The 20982-nt window shown below is 36.3% G+C and overlaps 1 protein-coding gene across 11 annotated transcripts in view; it reads left to right on the forward strand.

Moving 5' to 3' along the window:
- The window catches only part of VPS13B (vacuolar protein sorting 13 homolog B), a 438137-nt gene that overhangs the window by 392477 nt on the left and 24678 nt on the right, over positions 1-20982 (forward strand). For 7 of the 11 annotated variants that reach the window (XM_026082771.1, XM_026082768.1, XM_026082770.1 and 4 more), the window contains 12 exons: positions 7815-7970; positions 9315-9578; positions 9744-9827; positions 9995-10170; positions 10671-10841; positions 12379-12580; positions 13622-13810; positions 14223-14369; positions 15459-15742; positions 17311-17438; positions 18049-18248; positions 20835-20953. In XM_026082771.1, the coding sequence (XP_025938556.1) occupies positions 7815-7970; positions 9315-9578; positions 9744-9827; positions 9995-10170; positions 10671-10841; positions 12379-12580; positions 13622-13810; positions 14223-14369; positions 15459-15742; positions 17311-17438; positions 18049-18248; positions 20835-20953 (2120 nt within the window). Of the gene's footprint in view, positions 1-7814; positions 7971-9314; positions 9579-9743; positions 9828-9994; positions 10171-10670; positions 10842-12378; positions 12581-12887; positions 13030-13621; positions 13811-14222; positions 14370-15458; positions 15743-17310; positions 17439-18048; positions 18249-20834; positions 20954-20982 lie in introns of those variants that run through there. The other 4 variants (XM_026082772.1, XM_026082777.1, XM_026082778.1 and 1 more) reach the window with 4 other exon arrangements.

Consider the following 20982-nt stretch of genomic DNA (forward strand, 5'->3'; position numbering starts at 1 on the left):
TGTACTTCTGATAATGATGTAGTTCTGATAACGAGGTGGTTCTGCTAACGGCACAAACTGGAAAGAGGAGGATTATCTCAGCCAAAAGGGAAAAGTAGAAGGACAGTTAAAGTTGCAACTTTTTACTGACACTTTCTGTCACTTGCAGCCAAGCTGCTGAAGACCACCGGCACAGCATCCCGTGTTAGCCAGCCAGCACCTGGAGAACTTACGGCAAAGATGTTGACTTAGCTTGTCCTTTTAGTCTCAGACTTGAACTGTGCAAAAGATTCAGTTTTCATGGCTGCTATCTAAGTTTCATGCCAAATGAAAAATAAAAGTACAGGATGAAAGGAGAAAAAGTCCACAAGAAAACAGTATCACGCATTAGGGAGTGGGTAGCAGCAGGAACTTCAGACTCATTTTTCAGATATTCTTCAGCTGAAGCTGGTGATGTCAAAGGGTTTCCCCATTCTAGTTTACTCTGATCAGATTCAGATTCACTGAAGAATAAGGCTGATAAACATTTGAGAGAGTCATATTGGATTCTTGTATCCCAGGAGAGGGTGAAGCCAGCAGCTCCCTCCTCCTGCCTTAACCACACTGCTGTCCTGCAGTCTCTTTTAGCAGGGGGTTATGCCTAGCTTGTCCCAGCCCTTGGAATAATTTCAATAGTATGATTGCTCTTTTAACATTTTTCAGCAGCCACCTCTTGCCGGGAAGTTTAGAGACTAAAAAAGAACGCTGAGGTAATTTTACTGAAAATGTATGGAAGAATAGGCTTTCTACACACTACAAGATAGAAGCTAATTTTCTTTACAAAGGTCAGGGAATCTTGACATCTCTGTATAAGCTTTGTTCATTTGGTTAATGTTAAATACAAATCACTGCAAATATAGCATGCTTCAGAAAGGCATTTCTTCTAAACATCAGTCTAAACAGCACAATATTTTGTTATTGTAGATCATGCAAAATAAGTCTGTTTAAAGATTATTGCAAATGTTGTCATGTGTAAATTTTTATAATAATTAATACAAATCTTTGAAGTGAAAACAGCTACTCAGTTAAGACTTCAGGTTGTACCTATTATGCTATGGCACTTTTCTAATTATTTCCATGCAAAACTATCTAACAGCTTATTATCCAAAGGTCAGAATAATGCCCGAGCATGGACAAGCCCTACCAGTGTCATATTCATGGAATGCTAGATGACTTCATAGTTATGAAATTATTTCATTTCTCATGATAATTCTTGACTTGCCAAGTTAGTGAATTTTAAGAACTCTGAGAGCAGATTGTAAGATAAATGTGAAATAATCCATTCTTTTGGAGTCAAGGACTTCCCTCCAGGCATTAGTTCATACTTGACTTACTTGACTTACACTTGGGAATAAAATGAGTTAGGACAAGGTCTTAGATACCACATTCTCTTACTGGGAAAGAAAACCAACTTGCACAACTTCGACTGGCTCATGTTTCTTGTTACACAGGCACTAAGAAGCAGCAGTTGCCATGAAATACTTTATTTAACCTCTGCAAAATGTTTTTTTAGTATGGCAAGGCAGTTCAGTTAAATGAAAATAAATAGTTTTAAAAGGATTGTATTTCTTTTACATTCACATCAATAAAATTCTCCATTTTTCTTTTGCTAATTAAGAATAGTGAGAAATGCAGGATTGACCATTTGCATTTATTTAACAAGATTAAAAATATGCCTAAAATATGTTATTTTATGTAGTAGCAGATAGCTAGATAATGTTTGGTTTTCATTTAGAATTATTTTTATAATATTAATGAAGTTAGTATAAGGTATAATTAAAATTTGTTCAAATTTTTAATTTTAAGAAAAGAGTTATAGCACGTGGATTTTAGTGTATCGACTGTTGATGGTGTCCCTCAAATTCTTGGGCTTAAGTTAAAACTCTTCTTCCTTCCTTCCTTCCTTCCTTCCCTCCTTCCCTCCCTCCCTCCCTCCCTCCCAGTCTGGTTCTTCTGTATTTCAGGGAACCTAACCTTTCCCTTTTAACTTTTACTCTGATTCCTGCAAGTCTCAATAGCTTAGCTAGTATTTCAGTAACATGTCTGAAGTCTGATTCTTTCTTCTACTCTGTTTCTTCCCTGATATTTTCCTCAGATTTCTTGAGTTTTTGACCTTCCTTAGGGATAAGACACCCACAAGTATATAGTCCTTTTCAGAGTTGGGGTAAGTCCAAAACTGATGATATTTGAAGCTTTAAGCAATTCTAGCAAAAGTTGCCAGACCTCGTGAGTTCATTTTGCAAAAGTTAGAGGTCTGTTAGATATCATTAAAAAGGAAGAGAAGCTACATCACTCCTGTGCTTGTTGGATCCAATTTACGCTCCTTATCTTGATCTTCAAGTTGCTTTGTGGGATGGGCCCCAGTTATGTCAAAAGTCATGTTTGTCTCCAAGACAGCTGTGTTTTTCAGGAGAAGAACTGGAGCATATGATACATAGGGTGAAACTCTGAAGTTAGAAGTGATCAGATCTTCCTAGAAATTTACTCAGAGTTAAGGAATTCTGTCTTGCAAGACAGTAGGCAGTCTGAGGGTCCCACTAGGGATCATAATAAATGTAAAAACCAGCTATTCATATGAGATTCCAGTGAATATATTCTCCAGAGATTATTTACTTGCAAACAAACAGCAAAAATCTTCTGTAACACACTAGTTCTGGTCAGTCATTTTCCCCATGTTCAAACTTCAGCACGGTCCTGTGAAGAATAAAAGAATACAGGCTCTACACCTTGGATTTTTCTTTCTATTCAAAGCATAATATTGTGAAGGGATGTCTGCATTTTTAGTAGCAGCTCCCATACCTTTCTCCAGAGTCAACTCCCAGGGTTATAACAACAGCCCACTTTCACTGTTCACAGTCTGTAATTCAGAAGCAGCAGGCATAGTGGGTAAAAATCAGTTCATATTTTGATGTGGCCAATGACTTCAATGAAAATACAACCAAGTTACCAATTATAAACACTATACATTTATTTCTAATCAAAATAGGTAAATATTCCTGAAATAGCTCTGTGCCACTTTAGTTGTTACTTACATAGAATTTGAGGGAAGAGATCTGCATTATTTGCTTTGCTATTCTTCTGAATGTATGCTTGTAAACTCTTGAATAGTTATTAGTAATGGTTAGTAGGTTAGCAATACCTTCACTTGAACACCACAATCCATTTAAAGTTTTCCTTATTTTAGTGTGTGGCTTGCAAGCACAGTTTCTGCTAGAATTTTATAAATAGTATTTTTAAAGGCAGCTGTAGATTTGGAAATAGCTTTAAGCACCTCCTCTTCATTCTCCTAAGAAAAAAAAATTGAAGCCAAATTTTAATTTATGTTGCATCTCCATCAGGATAATAATTCATTGTTATTTATTTCCAAGTTGCCATTCTTTCAGGTATTGGGTTATGTTCGGTAAAGTGCAAGATGATATACAGTACTCTGTGGGTTCAAACTTAGCAACTGTGACTTATACATCAGTCATTATTGGGATAGTTTCCTATTTAATTGTTTAGGGATGTTGCAGATTCTCTGCGCAACCTTTTGTACTTAACATAATCCTCCCCAGGTCATTTACAGAACAACATCAGACAAAAAAAAAGTTCTATGTTACTTTACACTATCTAAGTAGTGAGAAATGTGCTGTTGCTTTTCTTTAGGGTTCTGCATTCCAAATGTAATTTACTTTATAGATAATATTTTGGGCAGATAAGGGTTATTATCCATGAGGCATATGATTCCTCATAATTTGGTTACTGTTCGCTGACCAAAAGACTCTTCTAGTCTACAGTGTTTAGGGCTAGATTGTTCCTGCTAGGTTCAAGCTTGCTTTGCAGGTTGTGTTGAGACACCCAGTGCCTCCAGAAGTCCCCAAGGGTCAGCGCTGATCTGCTGAGTGGGACCTCGGTGGAGAGCTCTGGCCTGGTTTCTGCTGGCCAGGGCAGCGGTGGTGGAAATTGTTTTCTCCCATCTTCCATGCTGGGGGTTTGTCTTGCAAGCGATTATGGCCTAGGAATGGTCAGCTCTCCCAGGTCCCACAAGAAGATCAGGCCAAATGGAAATTCAAATTGTTCTGGTAACTGCTGCAGTTACCAATATGCAGAATGAACATTTTATTCACTGTTTTCCTGAATACTATTTGTATTATTATAAGTCCTAATCCTGGTCAAGGGCCACATTATGCTAGGTGTCATAAAAACACAATCGAAAAAAACCCCAATCATCCTGTGATTTAATTTTTCAATAAAAGTTACTTTAGCTTCAAGTCTGAGAATTCAGCTCCCATCTCCAGGTCTCCATTTTCCTCCATGCTGTTGCATGTTCACAGCTTTTATTTAACTAGCCCATATCTCTCAGAATAACTGTCTGCTCCCATGCTGTTAACCAGGTCCTCTCCTGATTCCTCTGAGCCTCTCAGAGCTGACAACAATAACTCCTGTTCTTCCTAAAAAGCATTTATTAGTTTCACCTAGAAAATAGATATAATTTAAGTTAATTACAGGGGAACAAGGTTAGCTTTGGTGGATCTACAAGCAATGTAGAAATCAAATCTGTGTCACTAACCATTTTGARGGCAAAAGCTTTAAATTACTTATACAGCTGGAAAATGCTGCTTTTTCTGGACTCCACTCTTAGGCTAATTTTTAGTCCCCCATTTTCATCTTCATGCCTTGTCATATGACACTTAGCTTTATTTACTCAGCTCATATCCTTCACCCATACTTCTAGCTGAAAACCTACGTAAATTCTGAAGAGTGGATAGAAACATTCTGAGAAGAGATGTGATAAAGAGTACAGCTTTTCCTAACCCTTTCCTCTAGGAAAACAGCTTCATCTTATTCTGCCACCTTGTATGCAGTTTCATTCCCTTTTAAAACATAAATCCATAGTGGCTTAGAATTAAAAATCCAAAAAACCAGCAAAGTTTAATCAAAACACAGAACTCTGCAGTATGTATTGATATGTCCCCTAACAGAAAACATTGAGATCAAATGGTTACACAAATGAGTGCATTTCTTAATATATACAATAGAAAGTCTGTTTTAAATTTTCTCTAAACTATAAATTGCCAGTTATCACTGGATTATATTGGTTAGAATGCTTTTGAACTCCATTTAATAATTTTTGTACCTCTTCGCAAAGACTTCTCTTTTCTCCTGATCTAGGTAGCATACTTAACTGTATTTGTTAAGCGCTGTTTTTAAGCAGAATTTCTAATAAATATTTAGCATTTACTTAAAACTTGGTAAGTGAAAGGGGGTTATGCAGCAATCACTTTGAATCTGTAGTGTTAGGTCAGTTTTATAACATTACGACTCTGTCTTATTGAATATGTAATACCATCTATTATGATGTCTTCTGCTAAAATAATGTTTATACCTGATAACTTAATTTTCTAAAATTACTTCAATTTTTATTTCCTACCATATATCTGTGTATCACTTAGTGTCATTTGCTAATCATTCCTAGTCACGTTTTTCAGCAGTCTCACAAACATTCAAGTAACTGATTCACGCTGAGGTCCCTTTGTGTTTTCTTGAACTGCAGTTTTTTGGCTTAAAAGTAAATTTATGCAGTACACAATTCTCATATTAATATGTCATTCATACAAATACATTAGATATATTTAAAATAACTTATGTATGTTGTTCCTTATTGTATATAGCATTTACCAGTATACAAGCAGTATGTTTAGAAAATAAGGGATTGCTAGTATTAGCTCTTTTTTAATTTTTCTTTCTGAACCATGAAGTTAAATGTGCACACATTTTTCTGCTACAAAGAAAATGAGTAAGGCAGCATATGTGAGCTAATGGCTGCTCAATGAAAGCTGACAGCGTTTTCCTTGGGAACATTCAGCTCCCGAGCAAAGCTGTTTATACAGGGTGAGAGACATCCTAATGTTGGAGCTACATGCAGTTGCTAATCATCAGTTATGGCATTTATACGGCATCTATCTTCGGAGTGCACTGCATTTTGTGTGCCATCTAGCTGAGACTGACCACTTACTACCTTTTCTCATTACTTGGCTGTCATTTCCAGCTACCAGTCTCTCCAAAGTAAACAGTTTTCTTGTTTCTCTTAGTTTTCATATGTGATGAGATTTATTCCCAACTGCCTCTGTAAGAAACTGAATGGATTCCAGCCACTGCAGTTGGACTTTTTGTTTTGTTTTGTTTTTCCTTTTCTGAAACTAATACTTATGTATCAAAGCTATGAGTTTGTTTATGAGTTTGCATGCCCACTGTACAGTTTTCCTCAGCATATTCTTGGATATAAACATGCTCATACACATGCACACACATGTGCATGTCCAAATACATGCCCATGCACACACTGGCACATACTAGCCTTTGTGCTTCCAGCATAAAACTAATTTGTATCTGAATGCAACAGTCATCACTCTTGCAAATTCAAATGCCACCCACTGAATGGATGTTTTTGTTCTGTGTGTAACTTGTGCTGAGGAGATACCACAAATTGCAAACAGGCTACTGAGTTGTAATATCTTTGAAAGTTGTTGCTGTGGTTGTTTCTTAAAACTATTAAAAAAAACCAACATCCAGACATTCTCCAAGTCCAAGTGGCCAGATCTGTGGACAGCGCTATCTCTTTTTGGAAACACAAAGCATGGGAGAACATAACATTTACAAGTTTCATTTTTTGCTAGTGTAAATAATTGTACTTTGGGCCTGATCCTGTTCCCAATTACTTAAATTAATTAATGACAGATGTCCAAAATCAGAGTGAAATTCAACCCTCACCAGAGAATTCCCACAAGGCCTTTACATAACTGTTTTAAAGGACTTAAGCGATGCTTACGTTCTGTGCTGGCCCTCTGCGAAGAATAAATTTTACCCAGAATGCTTACTGCTTTGATCCCTTATATATAACTCACATTCTTAAGTTTGCACAGCCACAAAAGATCTATATAGAGCTAAATAACCAGATCTTCAGCTGGCGTAAATTTATGTAACTTCATTGACCTACATGGAACAGTACCAATTTTCAATACTTCTGGCTTAAAGAATCTCCATGGGATAGAGGTAAGTGCGTATGGTGGGTAAATGGATGAAAGACTCTTCAAATGATGAAAGACTCTATTGCTCTGGAAGTGATTTAAGTTAAACTGGAAAAAAGCCACTCCTTTTCCGGAATAAATCACACAGGGAGTATAATTACGCAGTTAAATTTCTTCTTATGCAGTCAAGCTTGAGCTTGCCACCCCATTTGTGGAAGAAATGAAATGTTTCCAGTATCTCAGCAATATACTAAATTCTTATGCATTTAATACTCATATATATGTGAGCTATACAGATATATATACACAAACAGATTTGCTTCCTTCTTCTGAATTTTCTTCTGAATTTGTAATTATCTGTCTTATCCCGAAGGCCAAAAATATGGCCGGGACCTGTGCTCCGTATTGCCTGCTGGCAATAAAGAGGGTGGATTTCTAGAACAATTTCAAGGGCAGTAAAGAAAATCTCTTATTTCCTGTTTTATGCTCTCTAGTCTACATAACCTCTTTTTGAACAGTTGTGCTCTGGATCTTTACCATCCATGAGTATACTGTTAAAGCAGGTAATTTATAGAAATGCATGATGCAGGCCGTCTTACGGTATTATTCCTTCTTCCGTTTGTATCTGAAATCACAGAATCACAGAATGAGTGAATCATTCAGAGAACTGATGTGCTTAGCATTGCTGACTTTTAAAAACAAAAATATTTCTCTGTCATGGGAATTCCTATCCTACTGCAAGATTTTTTTTTCCCAGTCGTGTTGAAGTAATGATTGTTTTCTTTCCAGCTGTTACACATCTGTATTGAAGGCTGGGGAAACTGGCGGTGGTCTGAACCATTCAGTGTAGACAATACAGGGACCTTTATTCGAACCATTCAGTACAAGGGCCGGACGGCATCACTCATCATCAAGGTTCAGCAGCTCAGTGGGGTGCAAAAGCAAGTAAGTATTTGATCCAGTCTGGGGAAAAAATAGTTTAATCTGAGTAAATTAAACTGCTCTCTGTTCAGGAATAGCAAGTCACTGTCTTATTCCATTTCTAGTGGGACCCACAAAAAAAAGCAAGTGTAACAGGCTTATGGGTACATTTTGAGGCATTTTTGCAACTCTTCTGTTAGAATTCACTTTGGGATGGATCTCAGCATTTAAAAGCTCAGTTATCACCACATATTTTACATGTTTTATAAAACATCCTGGCCTATAAATTCTGACATTGCTGAGTCACACAATTTCTGGCATGTTTTTATGCTCTTGAGAAGCAGAATTGTTGGTTTTCTCTTAAAGAAACTGTTTGTGTTTTATTCTGGGTGTAATTCATGCCTTTGTACTGTTGAAAGAGAAGGGAAAGAAGTAATGATCAAACTAACGTTTGAAAACGGGCTGCTGTGCAGTAACTTTTCACATAATACCTTTGCATAGATATCTGTAATAACACTACTGTTGCTCTGCCTGCAGTGGCAGAAGCCAGAGTACACGGTGGACATACCGTGTTCAGCTCATGGATCTGGCAGTGCCCTGTGCTGTGCAATAGTGATAGAGCTGATGAGGCACAAGCAGTTCCTGGCTTCACTGCGAGCCCTATTGAGACTTGGCYGTAGAGGTAGTAGTTATGGTGTGTGCCCTCATTAGTGAAAAGCAAATGAAACCAGTTGTTATAGGGATATTCATGGAACGCTGTTCCTCACTGTAGCTTAGAAGAAGTCAGATATAGGTTCTATGAGAAATAATTCGTGTATTATAGACAGCAACAACTCTTTTCTAGGTAGGTGCACTTCAATAGAGAGATATGGTACAGCCATTTAATGGCATTGCAAGCTTTAAAACAGTAAGCCTACTGGATCCCTGGGTTGTGATGGGAATGTGAGGTGTCCATGGAAACCTTTTTCTGAAGTACACCACTGTATCAACTCAGAGAGGACACAATATTTACAGAGCATTACAGTACTCTTAAAATCAAAACCATAACTGTGCCAGCCATGGGCAACATTGCTGGGTTCCTTGGGAATGAAAGTGGATATGTTACATGTTTCCTTTAGACCCATATATTACCGTAGCAATATTTGAAGCATCTTATTGACTAGGTTTCTCTGAAATTGCACATACATTTGGCCAATAAAAATAACATTTCGCTAATGACTGCCTTCAGCAGTGCTTGGGAAAACATAACAAAAACTAAATGCCAAAAAAGAGAAATTATTCTTGTACAGGTTTTTCCTCAAGTTCAGTTTTGACCTTCCTTTTTTTGCAATTGTTTATGTATGAGTTGTGTATTTTTGTGTGTTTTAGATCCTAATCTGTGGAAGACAGACAGTCTGTAGTTACCTTTCAGAAAGTATTGAACTGAAGGTGGTTCAGCATTACATTAGTCAGGATGGACAGCCAGTTGTTAAAGAACACATCAACTGCCTTGCAGCCAAGCAGAAGTTGCCTTCATATGTCCTAGAAAACAATGAGCTCACGGAGCTGAGTGTGAAAGCTACCGGGGACGAAGACTGGTCACAAGATGTATGTCTAGCTTCTAAACATACAGAACACAGCACTGTCATTCAGGTATGACTAGAAATAGATCTTTGAAGTATAACATAAAAAGTATACATAAAAAAATGTTAGTGAGAACTGGAAACTTTGCATTTAGAATTCTATCTGATATGCTGAATATGGAATATTATCACTGTGAAATAATCTTAGTGTAATGCTAGACATCTCTGCATACAGGTACCATCTTCAAAGAGTTCAATTACTTATGTATGGTGCACAATTTTGACTTTAGAGCCCAACTCTCAAGTGCAGCAACGAATAGTAAGTACATTTATTGTCTCTGAAGTCTAAATGCTTACACCTTACAAGTCTTGTAATAAATTAAGGCCAGAATGATGTGCTGTAAAGATTTATTAATTGCTAGTTTCAACAGTTGGAATACTGGAATAAAATTAACATTAAATTGGTGCATTCTCTTCTTTTTCTAGATTGTTTTCAGCCCTCTTTTCATTGTAAGGAGCCATCTTCCAGACCCAATTATCATACATTTAGAGAAAAGAAGCCTAGGATTGAATGAAACACAAGTGATTCCAGGGAAAGGACAAGAGAAGTCATTGCAAAATATAGAACCTGATCTTACGCACCACCTGACATTTCAAGCCAGGTATAATGTCCACTTCCCCTGAAAATGGCCCATGTGTATAGAAAGGAAGAAATAAGTATTTGCACTTTAATTTCTGGTGTAATATTTCCAAGAGTACTGCATATGCAGAGGAGATGCAACAGAACAAGCATATGTGGCCTGAAATGATATGACRGGAAATATTAAACTTGGTATAAGTATCCTAAGTGTTGTTGTATTTGTTTGCTTAAGCAGTACATATTTTTGTATTTTGAAAAGTAAATCTCTGAAGTCTCTTGAACTGTTTTTTTGAGAATATGCTTCAGTTTCTTGGGACTCCAACACAAAGATTATTACAGTATCTTAATAAATTCTTGTCAGATGATGCTTGGTAACTTTTTAGACACCGTAACTTGATTCATGCTTGGTTACCTTGAGAGTGTTCCTGTTGCAGAGTACTCTTGGAAAGCTGCATTAAAAAACATTAGTGCTGCTTTGGGTGTTCCTGTTCTGTAAGCAATTGAATCTGTTTACAATGACAGGGAAGAAGATGATCCATCAGAGTGTGCAGTCCCTATCTCAACCACGCTTATTAAACAGATAGCAACTAAATCCCATCCAGGTGGCAACACGAACCAGATACTGTCCGAGTTCTATGGGGCCGCGAGTCCTCCGCAGCCTGCATGGCCATATAATAGGAAGGATTTGGACAGGTAATTCTTTACTAAACTCTCTCCATGGTTATTGCATTGACTTTTCAAATAAAGAAGTCTGTTAAAATGTACGATTGTTAGTCGAAATAAAGCATGTAGGAAGCTAACTAACACTTTGCCATCCAAGTCATTAAACACAAAGGTATTACTTACTGTTAAGTAAGTCCCTGATTCACTAATTCCTGGAGGTAGGGGGCATGTACTGGCGGAGTATCACTATACGCCTTCTGGCTTTCCTCCAGTTTCATAGATATCTGTTAATGACCAATATCAGGTAAGAATATGGGGCTGGATGAATCTTTGATCTGACCCACTTCTAGGTTATTTTCTTCATCCTCATGAAACTGATAAATATCTGGTTTTACTATAAAAAGATTTTAATGAACTTTCAAAACTGGAACGTACGGTAACCTGGTGTGGTTTGGGTCCTGACCCTACCAAGCAAAAACACTAAGCTTCTAGCATCTAAGCTACTTTCCCTAATCAATAGACCTTGCATGCACTCACATTAATAGGTTAACTTATATCCTTTGCAGAGTCAGGTCATTGGCATATATATCATACCTTGAATTGGATTTCTTGTTAATTAAAAGTAATCTCAGTGATAAAAAATCAGTTGTGTGTGAGCTGTTAAAGCTATATACATTGGCTAAAGTTCTTGAGAGTTTCTACATTTTGTTTTTCATTGTATGGTTCAAGTTTCTTAGAAGCTCAAGCTTAATGTATTTTACTTTTTGTTAGATTATTCCAAATGCATTTTAGGCAACAGTATTTTCCAAAGTAGCTATAGTTTTGATCAATTTTGAAACTTTATTGTTGTGCTTTTGCCTTGTGAAGGTCAAAAAACAAAATCCAAACCCCATTCACTAAAAAGAGCCCCAGAAATACTATTTATAATATTTTCTTTGTTACTGAGAGCTTTTTTGTGCATAAGTGTCTGTTTAGTTAACTTTGTGAAATCAAGTTCAAGAAGACTGTATTTCATCAAAGTTGAATATGTTTTCAGTAATTACATGAATCCTGTATGTAAGCTGCAGAATCTGTTTCGGGCAAGAAAAGTTTGGTTAGCCTAGGGGCTGCCCATGATAACAGTGAGAAGATTGCATCAGCCCAAGGATTAAAGAAAGGGAACTAGTTTTTTTGTGAATGCACTTTCTTTACAGGTATAAAAGCTGTTTATTTCGGCACAGAAACAGGAGAGAAGGAGTTGTTGTAAAAAATAGGCAAATGTGATTTTATTACAAAAGTCAAAAGGGTTTAGTTCTGAAGGACAGAGCAAATTCTGTTATTAATGCATTTCTTTACTTGACCAAATTCTATGTTGATCTTACTCAGTTTAAAATATGACTTTATAGCTTACATACAGCAGGATCTGTCTGACAACATCTCAGTATGTTCCAGAATGATAAGAGGAGATTTCTTTTCTTGAAGAAGAAAAACAATGCTTTGCAGATTTGTTTAAATGATGGCATATCATTTGTAGTCTTGAATTCAGTATTTCTTTACCCCATCGTTTTGTTTGTTTGTTTTTGAACAGCAGTGAACAGCTCTCTCAATGGGACAGCCCAATGCGGGTAAAGCTGTCAGTGTGGAAACCATGTGTTAAAACTCTGCTAATAGAACTCCTGCCCTGGGCTTTGCTGATCAATCAGTCCAAGTGGGATCTCTGGCTGTTCGAAGGAGAGAAGATAGTTCTTCAAATACCCACTGGGAAAGTAATTATACCTCCCAACTTTGAGGTAACTTTGCTATTCAAATTAATAAGCACAGTTTTGCTAAATATTCTAATTCTGAAGAATGATGATTAATCTAGGTGATCCCCACCTTCCAGTCACTGTGTCTATTAGCCATACGATCAGGAGTAGAAATAACAGTTGACATTTGCCACCACTGACTGAGCAAGTAATCCTGTGCACGCTGACACAGTGAATAGCAATAGCATACTTAACAGCAATGTTTGCAGAACAGTGTGACTTAAAGATGTGTAGTTAAAAATCAGCTGTACGACACAATAGGCAGCCGATCATGCATGCTTTCTGATTTCAGATGGCTCTGTCTCCTTCCCCCCAGTCCAGCCAGTGAGTCCGTAATGCAAGCCCAATGTAGCAGCCCAAGTAAATTGCTATGAAGACCAAATGTGGACTTGGGCCCCTGTTGTGCGTGACTGCATCCTGCATTCGTTTGTCACTTAGGAAGTGTGTTGACCTTGGTAACAAAGGTGACAGCCTGCGAGGAATGTTGTTTTGTGAGTCTTTTAGGCTGAGGTGTTTCATAGCTCATATGCTACCAAGAAGGGTTTGATAACACGATAGGGTGAATTACAAGTAGGGAGGGTGCTTTAGGATGCTTGCCTGGTTCTTGAATTTAGAGTTTTGTCTAATGTATTTCTCACATACCCTGGCTTGGCCATCCAAATGCTTTTATTACAACCCCAACATTCTTTATTTTTAAAATAATTATATTATTTAACACAGCAGCTTGTCAATTCCAATTGGACAATCTGATACTTCCTGCTTATTTTGCCAGCTTTTTTTGCATTTGTGGCTATTAATAAACAAAAGATCTGTCTGTTAACATGTCTCAGTATAGCATATGGTCCTGATCCCACAATGAGGATCAGCTTCATATCCACATTGTGGTTCCACCCTTGCACAATAAAGAAAGAATCAGAGGTAGAAAGGCAGGAAGCAAGATTGGCTGCATACTGGAAACTACATTTAACTGCAGTAGAAATGTATAAAATTATCAACAAGTGATAACTGGTCATTTTTCACTTACAGGAAGCTTTTCAAGTTGGAATATACTGGACAAACACTAATACTGTGCACAAATCAGCGGCGATCAAACTAGTTCATAATGTGACCTCCCCAAAATGGAAGGATGCCGACAATGGGGAAGTGGTGACATTGGATGAAGAAGGTTTTGTTGAAGCTGAAATAAAACTTGGTGCTTTTCCAGGTCATCAAAAGGTAAGGAGGAAATTACCCTGACTTATAGCTTTATCACTTAAAAAAAATCATACAGCAGATGAAAACAATCAAGTGTATGCAACCTCTTTCAAAATTACAGTAATACATGCAAAACACAATAAGAAGATACACAATGTACCAAGAATTATTATAAGAATTAGATCATCAGAAACATTCACTCAGTTCATCCAAAAAATACAAAATTTCCTGTAAGAACAAATTAATGACTTCTCAAGCTTGTCTGGAAAACATTGACAGATGCAATTTCAAAGTACGTGACGTGGCTCCAGTTAGAAAGGGCATGAATATAGACAGGATTTCCACTGTTAAGAAAATGGCAGTTCTGTCACTATGTTACAATACCTTTTCTGTTTTTATGTGTGATGTCATCATTATTATTATTATCTTACAGTTGTGTCAATTCTGCATTTCTTCTATGGTTCAACAAGGTATACAAATTCTACAGATAGAAGATAAGACAACAATAATCAATGATACATCATATCAAATCTATTATAGACCACAGCTTTCTGTTTCCAAACCCCACTCAGGAGAAGAGGTAATGTGCTATGGATATTGTTTGTGTTTGTCATCGGCTGTAATAAGTATTTAGATTTGTAAAGTCTCAGTTGCATATGGTTGAACTTCAACAGAAATCACTCGACATAATAATGCTAAATTATTTTATATCATTTTAATTTAAAATACAGAATCCTGGGCAAATTCAACCCCAGTAATTAACTGTGATCAGAAATGTGTGCAAAGCAGGAGATTCTTACACACTGCAGGATTAGTTCTGCCTATTCTCCATCTGTTCAGACCAGTTCTGTAAAATAAGCAGCATAATCCRTAGTAACTGTTGAAATTGTTCTGAGAATTTTTACTGAGTTTGCATGTAAAAGAGGTATATTGGCCTGGCAGGCTGAAATGTTTTTGTTATCCTTTTGGGAAGATTACAGTTATCTGAACAGAGACGTGCCCCAAATTTATGTATTTCAGGGAACTGCATCAAATCGTGAATATCAGTTTTCTAATAATGGGCACAGTATACTCAAGGACTAGCTTACAGTAACCAAAACATATGCATGGTCAATATATTTTAATCGTCCATTTATATATATTTATTGAAGATGATATTTATTATCAGATATGTGGAAAGAATTCTCAGAGACCAAGTTGCTGGGAGAGTTGGCAGATAAGCATAATTTTAAAGTTCCCTATTTCTGTATTGTTTTACTTCTGTATTAGTTTTCTTCACATCAGTGTCTACATTTGTGCGTTGCACATTTTGTGGCAGTCTTATGAGGAATTTATGAGGAATTGGAAGAATTTTGAGGCTAAAATTCATTTTATATCTGTAAATGGATTTTCTTCTCACAGTTATTTTACAGTGATGTAACTGTTCCCTTTGGCGCAGTCATTTCTTGCGACTGGGAGAGGACTATAGATAGCTGTATTCAGTTAACTGTATACGTGTAACTGAAGGCAGAATTTGGCCGAATATTTTTTGGTGCATATAGACTCATTGCAACTTTCAGTTAGTTGTGGTTAACTGGCTACTTAAAATTGTTCATGTGAAAGGGAAACATGAATAAACTTCTTGTTATGACCCAGCATGTTTTTCTGTTATCATCTTTTTGCTTTCCAGTACTTCCACTTACCGGACAGTACTGTGTTCAGCATCGGTCTGGCCGGGGCACCACCCAACGAAACACTGAGCTCTGTTCCATGCTGGGACCTCACATCGGACATCAGTCCACTAACTTCAGGAGCGTCTCCTACTCAAAAGCACATACTGCTGAGTTTCAGTCCAGGTGGCTGTGCTGACAGTTCTGAGGTCTGGAGCCTCCCAGCCGTGATTAAACCGGAGTTTCCTCGACAGAGTGTGGCAGTACCCATAGGGGTTTGTAATGAAAGTGGATTCTGTACCAGGTACTGTGTGCTGAACAGTCTTGAATACTGAATTTTGATTGCTGCTCTAAAGCCTCAGCTAGTAACAAACCATAAGAGTTTAATGCAAAAGCTAGAGTAACACATGCCCCCCATATGTAAAGGCAAGTCTTATTTTAATTTAAAATTGTTGTCTTTTGATGGTTTTGATGCTTTTATTATAAATGGTTTAATGTTATGATTGTGTACAACTTGTAGGATTTTTATAGTATTTGGGCTCCTATGTATATATGCATGCAAAATAAGAGAATGAAAAGTTTATATTCAAGATTATGGTCTTTTTAAATTTGTGTCAAACACTTTAAGAGTTCAAGGGCAGTGTGAAATAATACAATACAAAAATATAGTTTTTGTTTATAAAAAATAAAAATATATTTTAGTAAGGCAAGTATGACAAAAACAGGAAAAAGCAATACAAGGGAGAAACTATTTTGAGACTATGACAAGAAAGGATTTCCAAGTTTTAAAGCTTGAAATATCCAAATGTGCATTCCACTTCCAAACAATTGCATCCAGGTAGTTAAAAATAAAAGTCCAATGACTTGTCAGATGCTCAACTTTAATTCTCAGACCTGATATCTGAATCTATTCATGCTTTTACTGGTATAAGCAAGGAAACAGTCTGCTGATATTAATGAAGCTTCATCAGTATAAATTATCAGCCGTGTGGTCTTTCTCTTGCCTGAAATACTTCAGATCATTCAATCCCTCATACAGTTCCCCTGCAGAATCTAAGAGATATCTTTGTGGATAGTAAAGATTCCCACGCAAATTTCCAATACCCAAATGCAGCAAATATAGGAAGAAGAAGGAAAGGATTCCTTATAATTCTGAGACAGCTGTAAAGAATCTCAGAATCATAATCAAATTTGCAGACTGTTTGGATTTTAAAAATCATCTTTAGGTGAAGATTTTTAGAAATAGCCAATAAATTTGCACATGCAAAAATTAATTTTTTGTTTACGCATGAAGACATTKTACATCTAAGTGGCTAATGAGTAGAACACAATTAACTGATCTTCATTTTGAAAATTTGTGTAGTGATGATCCAAAACATTAACATTTGAAAGAGTGATAGCATTGTGGATCATTCCAGGGGAGTAGTCAGTTACAGATTTATGTATTTGTTAAAAATAACTTTCATGTGTACCAGAGAAGTATGCGTGCAAATTCTTCTGGAAAATTTTAAAGATTTATGTTGAAAATTTGGGCCTACAATCTCATGTTTTTAATTTAATATAAATCTGTGCTGGCTAGGGCTCTCATCTTGCAAGCACACATGCTTAATTTAACTCATGAGTAGTCTCTACGAAGTGATTTCTTCTCTAATGTTGCTTTTCTTGCTATTTCCGTGTGCTCTTCTGTTTAAATGTAATTCTCAGTGAAGTTATGTACTTGTCTTAAGGTGTATAAATATCTGTAAAATTGGAGCCTGATCATAAAGAATCTTACGGATGTCGGTTTTGAATGTTTTTTGTTGTCCAGTGTAATAATACATATGGATTTCATCCAAAAAATTACTTAGTCAAATATATCTTATTCTGTTTCAGAGCTATAGCACTGACTTATCAAGAACATCTTGGTGTGACCTACCTAACACTTACAGAAGATCCTAGTCCTCGTATAATTATCCACAACAGGTGCTCTGTTTCATTACTTGTAAAGGAGAACTTCAAAGGTATGTAGTGTGCAGTAATTAGAAACAACGTACTGTTGTAGTGTAAATAGTTTTACTGTATATGTCCATTATGAAGTTCAGTTCAATATGTGCTTTGGTTAGAACAAGAACCTGACATCCACCTTAAGGTCTGTCTCAAAACAAGGGACGCTGGAAGCTATTGGAGCTAACTGTGAGGTTAGAAGCATGAACTTAGATGGCTTCAGGCTTTTGTGTCTCCATCATCCCAGCTGTCAGGGAGTCAGGTGCCTTGGCTGTAGGAAGCTAGTAGACAGTGGAATTTTGTTGACATGAGTTCAATCCCATGGAACGTTTAAATTTCCTCAAATTGGCAAATGTAACACAAAACATATTGTAAAAATTCCAGTCACAGTACCTTATTATAATGACCAGTGGAAATTTGTTTATATAAATCCTAATGAGGGGAAAAAAAGAAAAGGAAGAAACCCACACATAAAATTTCAACCAATACAAAAATAATATTTTTATTAGTAGTGATACTTCAGGCAGGCTATTTTAGAAACTTACTAGTTTGGGTAAGCATAGGTGAGTTTTGATTTAATACAGATATTTAGAAAGCCCTAATCTTATGGATTTTATAACATTTCAGATACACCGAAGTTTGAAGTTTATTGTAGAAAGATTCCAGCTGAATGTTCAGTTCATCATGAACTTTACCATCAAGTCTCCAGCTATCCAGATTGCAAAACCAGGGATTTGTTACCCAGCATTCTTCTGAAAGTGATATCATCCGATGAATTAGTAAATGAATGGAGTGATTTTGTGGACATAAATAATCAAGGAACACAAGTAAATCATTATAAACTATTTCTTAGTTATCAGCATAAATGGCTGTCTTCTGAATCTGCACAGTATGCTGCTCCTCTGCTATGTGCATGTTCTCTTTGTTGATTTGGGTTTGGGTTTTTTTTAACATCTTGGGAGCTCCCTTCCTTAAGCCCCTTTCTGTTGAAGTTTTAGATTACTGATTATCTTCTTCAGTGGCTGGTTTTAGAAAAAGTTAGATCAAAAATACACACTTTCTAGTGTTGAAGTTTTTCACTCCTTTTGATCAACCTGGCAAGGCCAAGTAGTTTCCTGGAAAAATTAGTCTTGAAAATTTCTGGCCCCTGGAAGCAAAGAATCCCMCAAAAGAGATCCAACAAAATCCTTCCATTTGGTAACTTCATTATCCCTTTTTTTTTTTAATCTTTACATCTTGTAGGAATCATCACTGTCATTCTCCCTCTGTGTCTTTGCAGAAGCTAAGTGTGTCTTTATAAAATGAAACAAGCAAACAAACAAAAAAAAACCATTTCTTTCCTTCTGTTATTTTCCTCCTGTTTTGAGGTAAATGAAAACTTCCTTGACTGGAGTAATTCTTTTTGATGGGAATTTTTTCCATCTTTGAAGTCATTAGTTTACATGGAATCAACATAAACTGCTTGGCTCTTTGAAAGAAATACTAGTTTCAGATGTTTTCCCTGGGGACCAATCACAAAATGCTCTTGATTATTGAGTGTTATGTTATATAGCGAGTAGTTCAGTTTCATTCAGCAAGCAAGTCAAGCAATGCAAGGTTTCAAATTTCAGTCATTAATGTTATGCCAGACCAGGGTTCTTTATAAGTATCTGGCTCCTAGAAGAAATTAGATGCTAAGACAACATTTGGGGATCATTGTCTACTTGAAGAACTCTCCAAATAAAAATTGTAGCATTTTTTATTGAAGTTCTAGGGTTTACATGTAGAGAATTTCCCAAGGATTTCTCAGTCTTTCTCTTAGAAAGCTATAAATACTTGAAATAAATAATGAAAGTGCTAATAACTTTAGCTTTGACTTCATGTACAGCTCAATTCAGACTGTGAAATAACTGGGATCTTAAGTCATTTGTTTTGTGCCTATCCAGTCACAAATAGGTACTTCTTATTCTCTTAGCAAGAAACTTACGGTATTTAACTCTACTGTCCATTATCAGAATCATCTGATATTGGAATTAAAAGGACCCATTTTTAAGACCCTTGAGGATTTACAGAATAATGGAGATATAGTGAAAATTCAGTAAATGTCCTTTTTTTCCTCCAATTCTGTAACGCAGAATTGAGAATACTTTTCAGGTAAGCAGAGGAATAAAATTGACATATCTGAATCAGGCATTCTGTTATATGTAATTCTCAGAAGAATAAAACACAATCATCTGTTGAACTAATTGTAATTATTTGTACAATATTTTTATAAATAGCATAGCTAGAATTAGTTTAAGGGCTGGTCCTACTAAATTCCCAAGCACTTTTCTTTCTGGTGACTTGTTAACAGCAGGAAAGATTCTTCAAGACAAACAACTGTTTATTTCACCTGTGCTAGCCCATTATCTTTGATTATTCTTTTAGTTTACATTCTTTTAAATGATAGCTTCTGTCATTACAGGCTAGTAAACTATTCTGCTGATGGTTAGACTAGAAGGAAACAAAACCAGCTTGTCCTGTCTTCCTCAAGCTAACAAGGATTGCTGCAATTTTTCCAAACCTGAAAATGGCCCCAATCTCTTAAACTCTAGAAAAACACAAAAATTCTATGGAACTTTTGCAGAATTAAGCTCCAAAACCAGTATATCCTTTGTTTAACTAGAATTTTTATTCCTGAGAACAATTTGTCCAGAATGAAAGTTTACACATCCGTAAGCAAGATACAAACCTGTTGTCAAGTTCCCATTTTCCTGACTCATTAGGCTTTTTACGCCTTCCAGTAGACTTTTGCCATTTCTTTTCAAAAGCGCCTTGCAAAGATTTTCTCACAAAACTGCTTTAGATGGCTCAAAAAGGTGTTCAGACAATGTTGAATTGTAAAGCAAGTCTTCATGAATCGAAAATATTACTTTTTTTTTAAATAATTTTACTGTCATGTTTTCTATCATGCTATCAGCCATTGATCTAACCACCTCTGAGCTAAGACATAGCAATATAACCTTTTTTCTTTTTCTTTTTCTTTTTTTTTTTTTGCAGAGGAGAAGGTGAGATTTTGCATAGTTCAGGAATGTCTTTTTCTCCTTAGTTCAAACTCAGAAATTAAAATTTTCTATTTATTCTTTTCTCATATAACCTTCTCCCCCAGCATATCTTGCCCAATCCTGGAGGAGAGTTTTCTTATTAAAATGTATTTAGTTATATACTTAAAGGATGAGGGGCAAATTTCATCTTGCTCTATAGCTGAAATACTTAAAATACTAGAGCTAATATTTTCTGAAGAACTGAAAACTGTTTCTCCTTTTGCTAAGCAGTATTATGATTTGAGTAAAAGATCCCAACCAGAAGACGTTAATAGGATTATTCTGAATTGTAACAGATTTAAAAAAAGTAATTTCAGTAGCATTCCATCTGTTTCTTACTTTCTCCACTAGATTGTGTTCTTAACTGGCTTTGGCTATGTTTATGTGGACATTGCCCATCAGTGTGGAACAGTAATAATAACCTTGGCCCCAGAAGGAAGAGCAGGACCCATTGAGATCAACCTCAACAGGTACATAAAGCACATAAAAGATCATTAAA

Source organism: Apteryx rowi, unplaced genomic scaffold (assembly GCF_003343035.1).
Source record: "Apteryx rowi isolate R43461 unplaced genomic scaffold, aptRow1 scaffold_591, whole genome shotgun sequence".
In the NCBI taxonomy this organism is placed as follows: domain Eukaryota; kingdom Metazoa; phylum Chordata; class Aves; order Apterygiformes; family Apterygidae; genus Apteryx; species Apteryx rowi.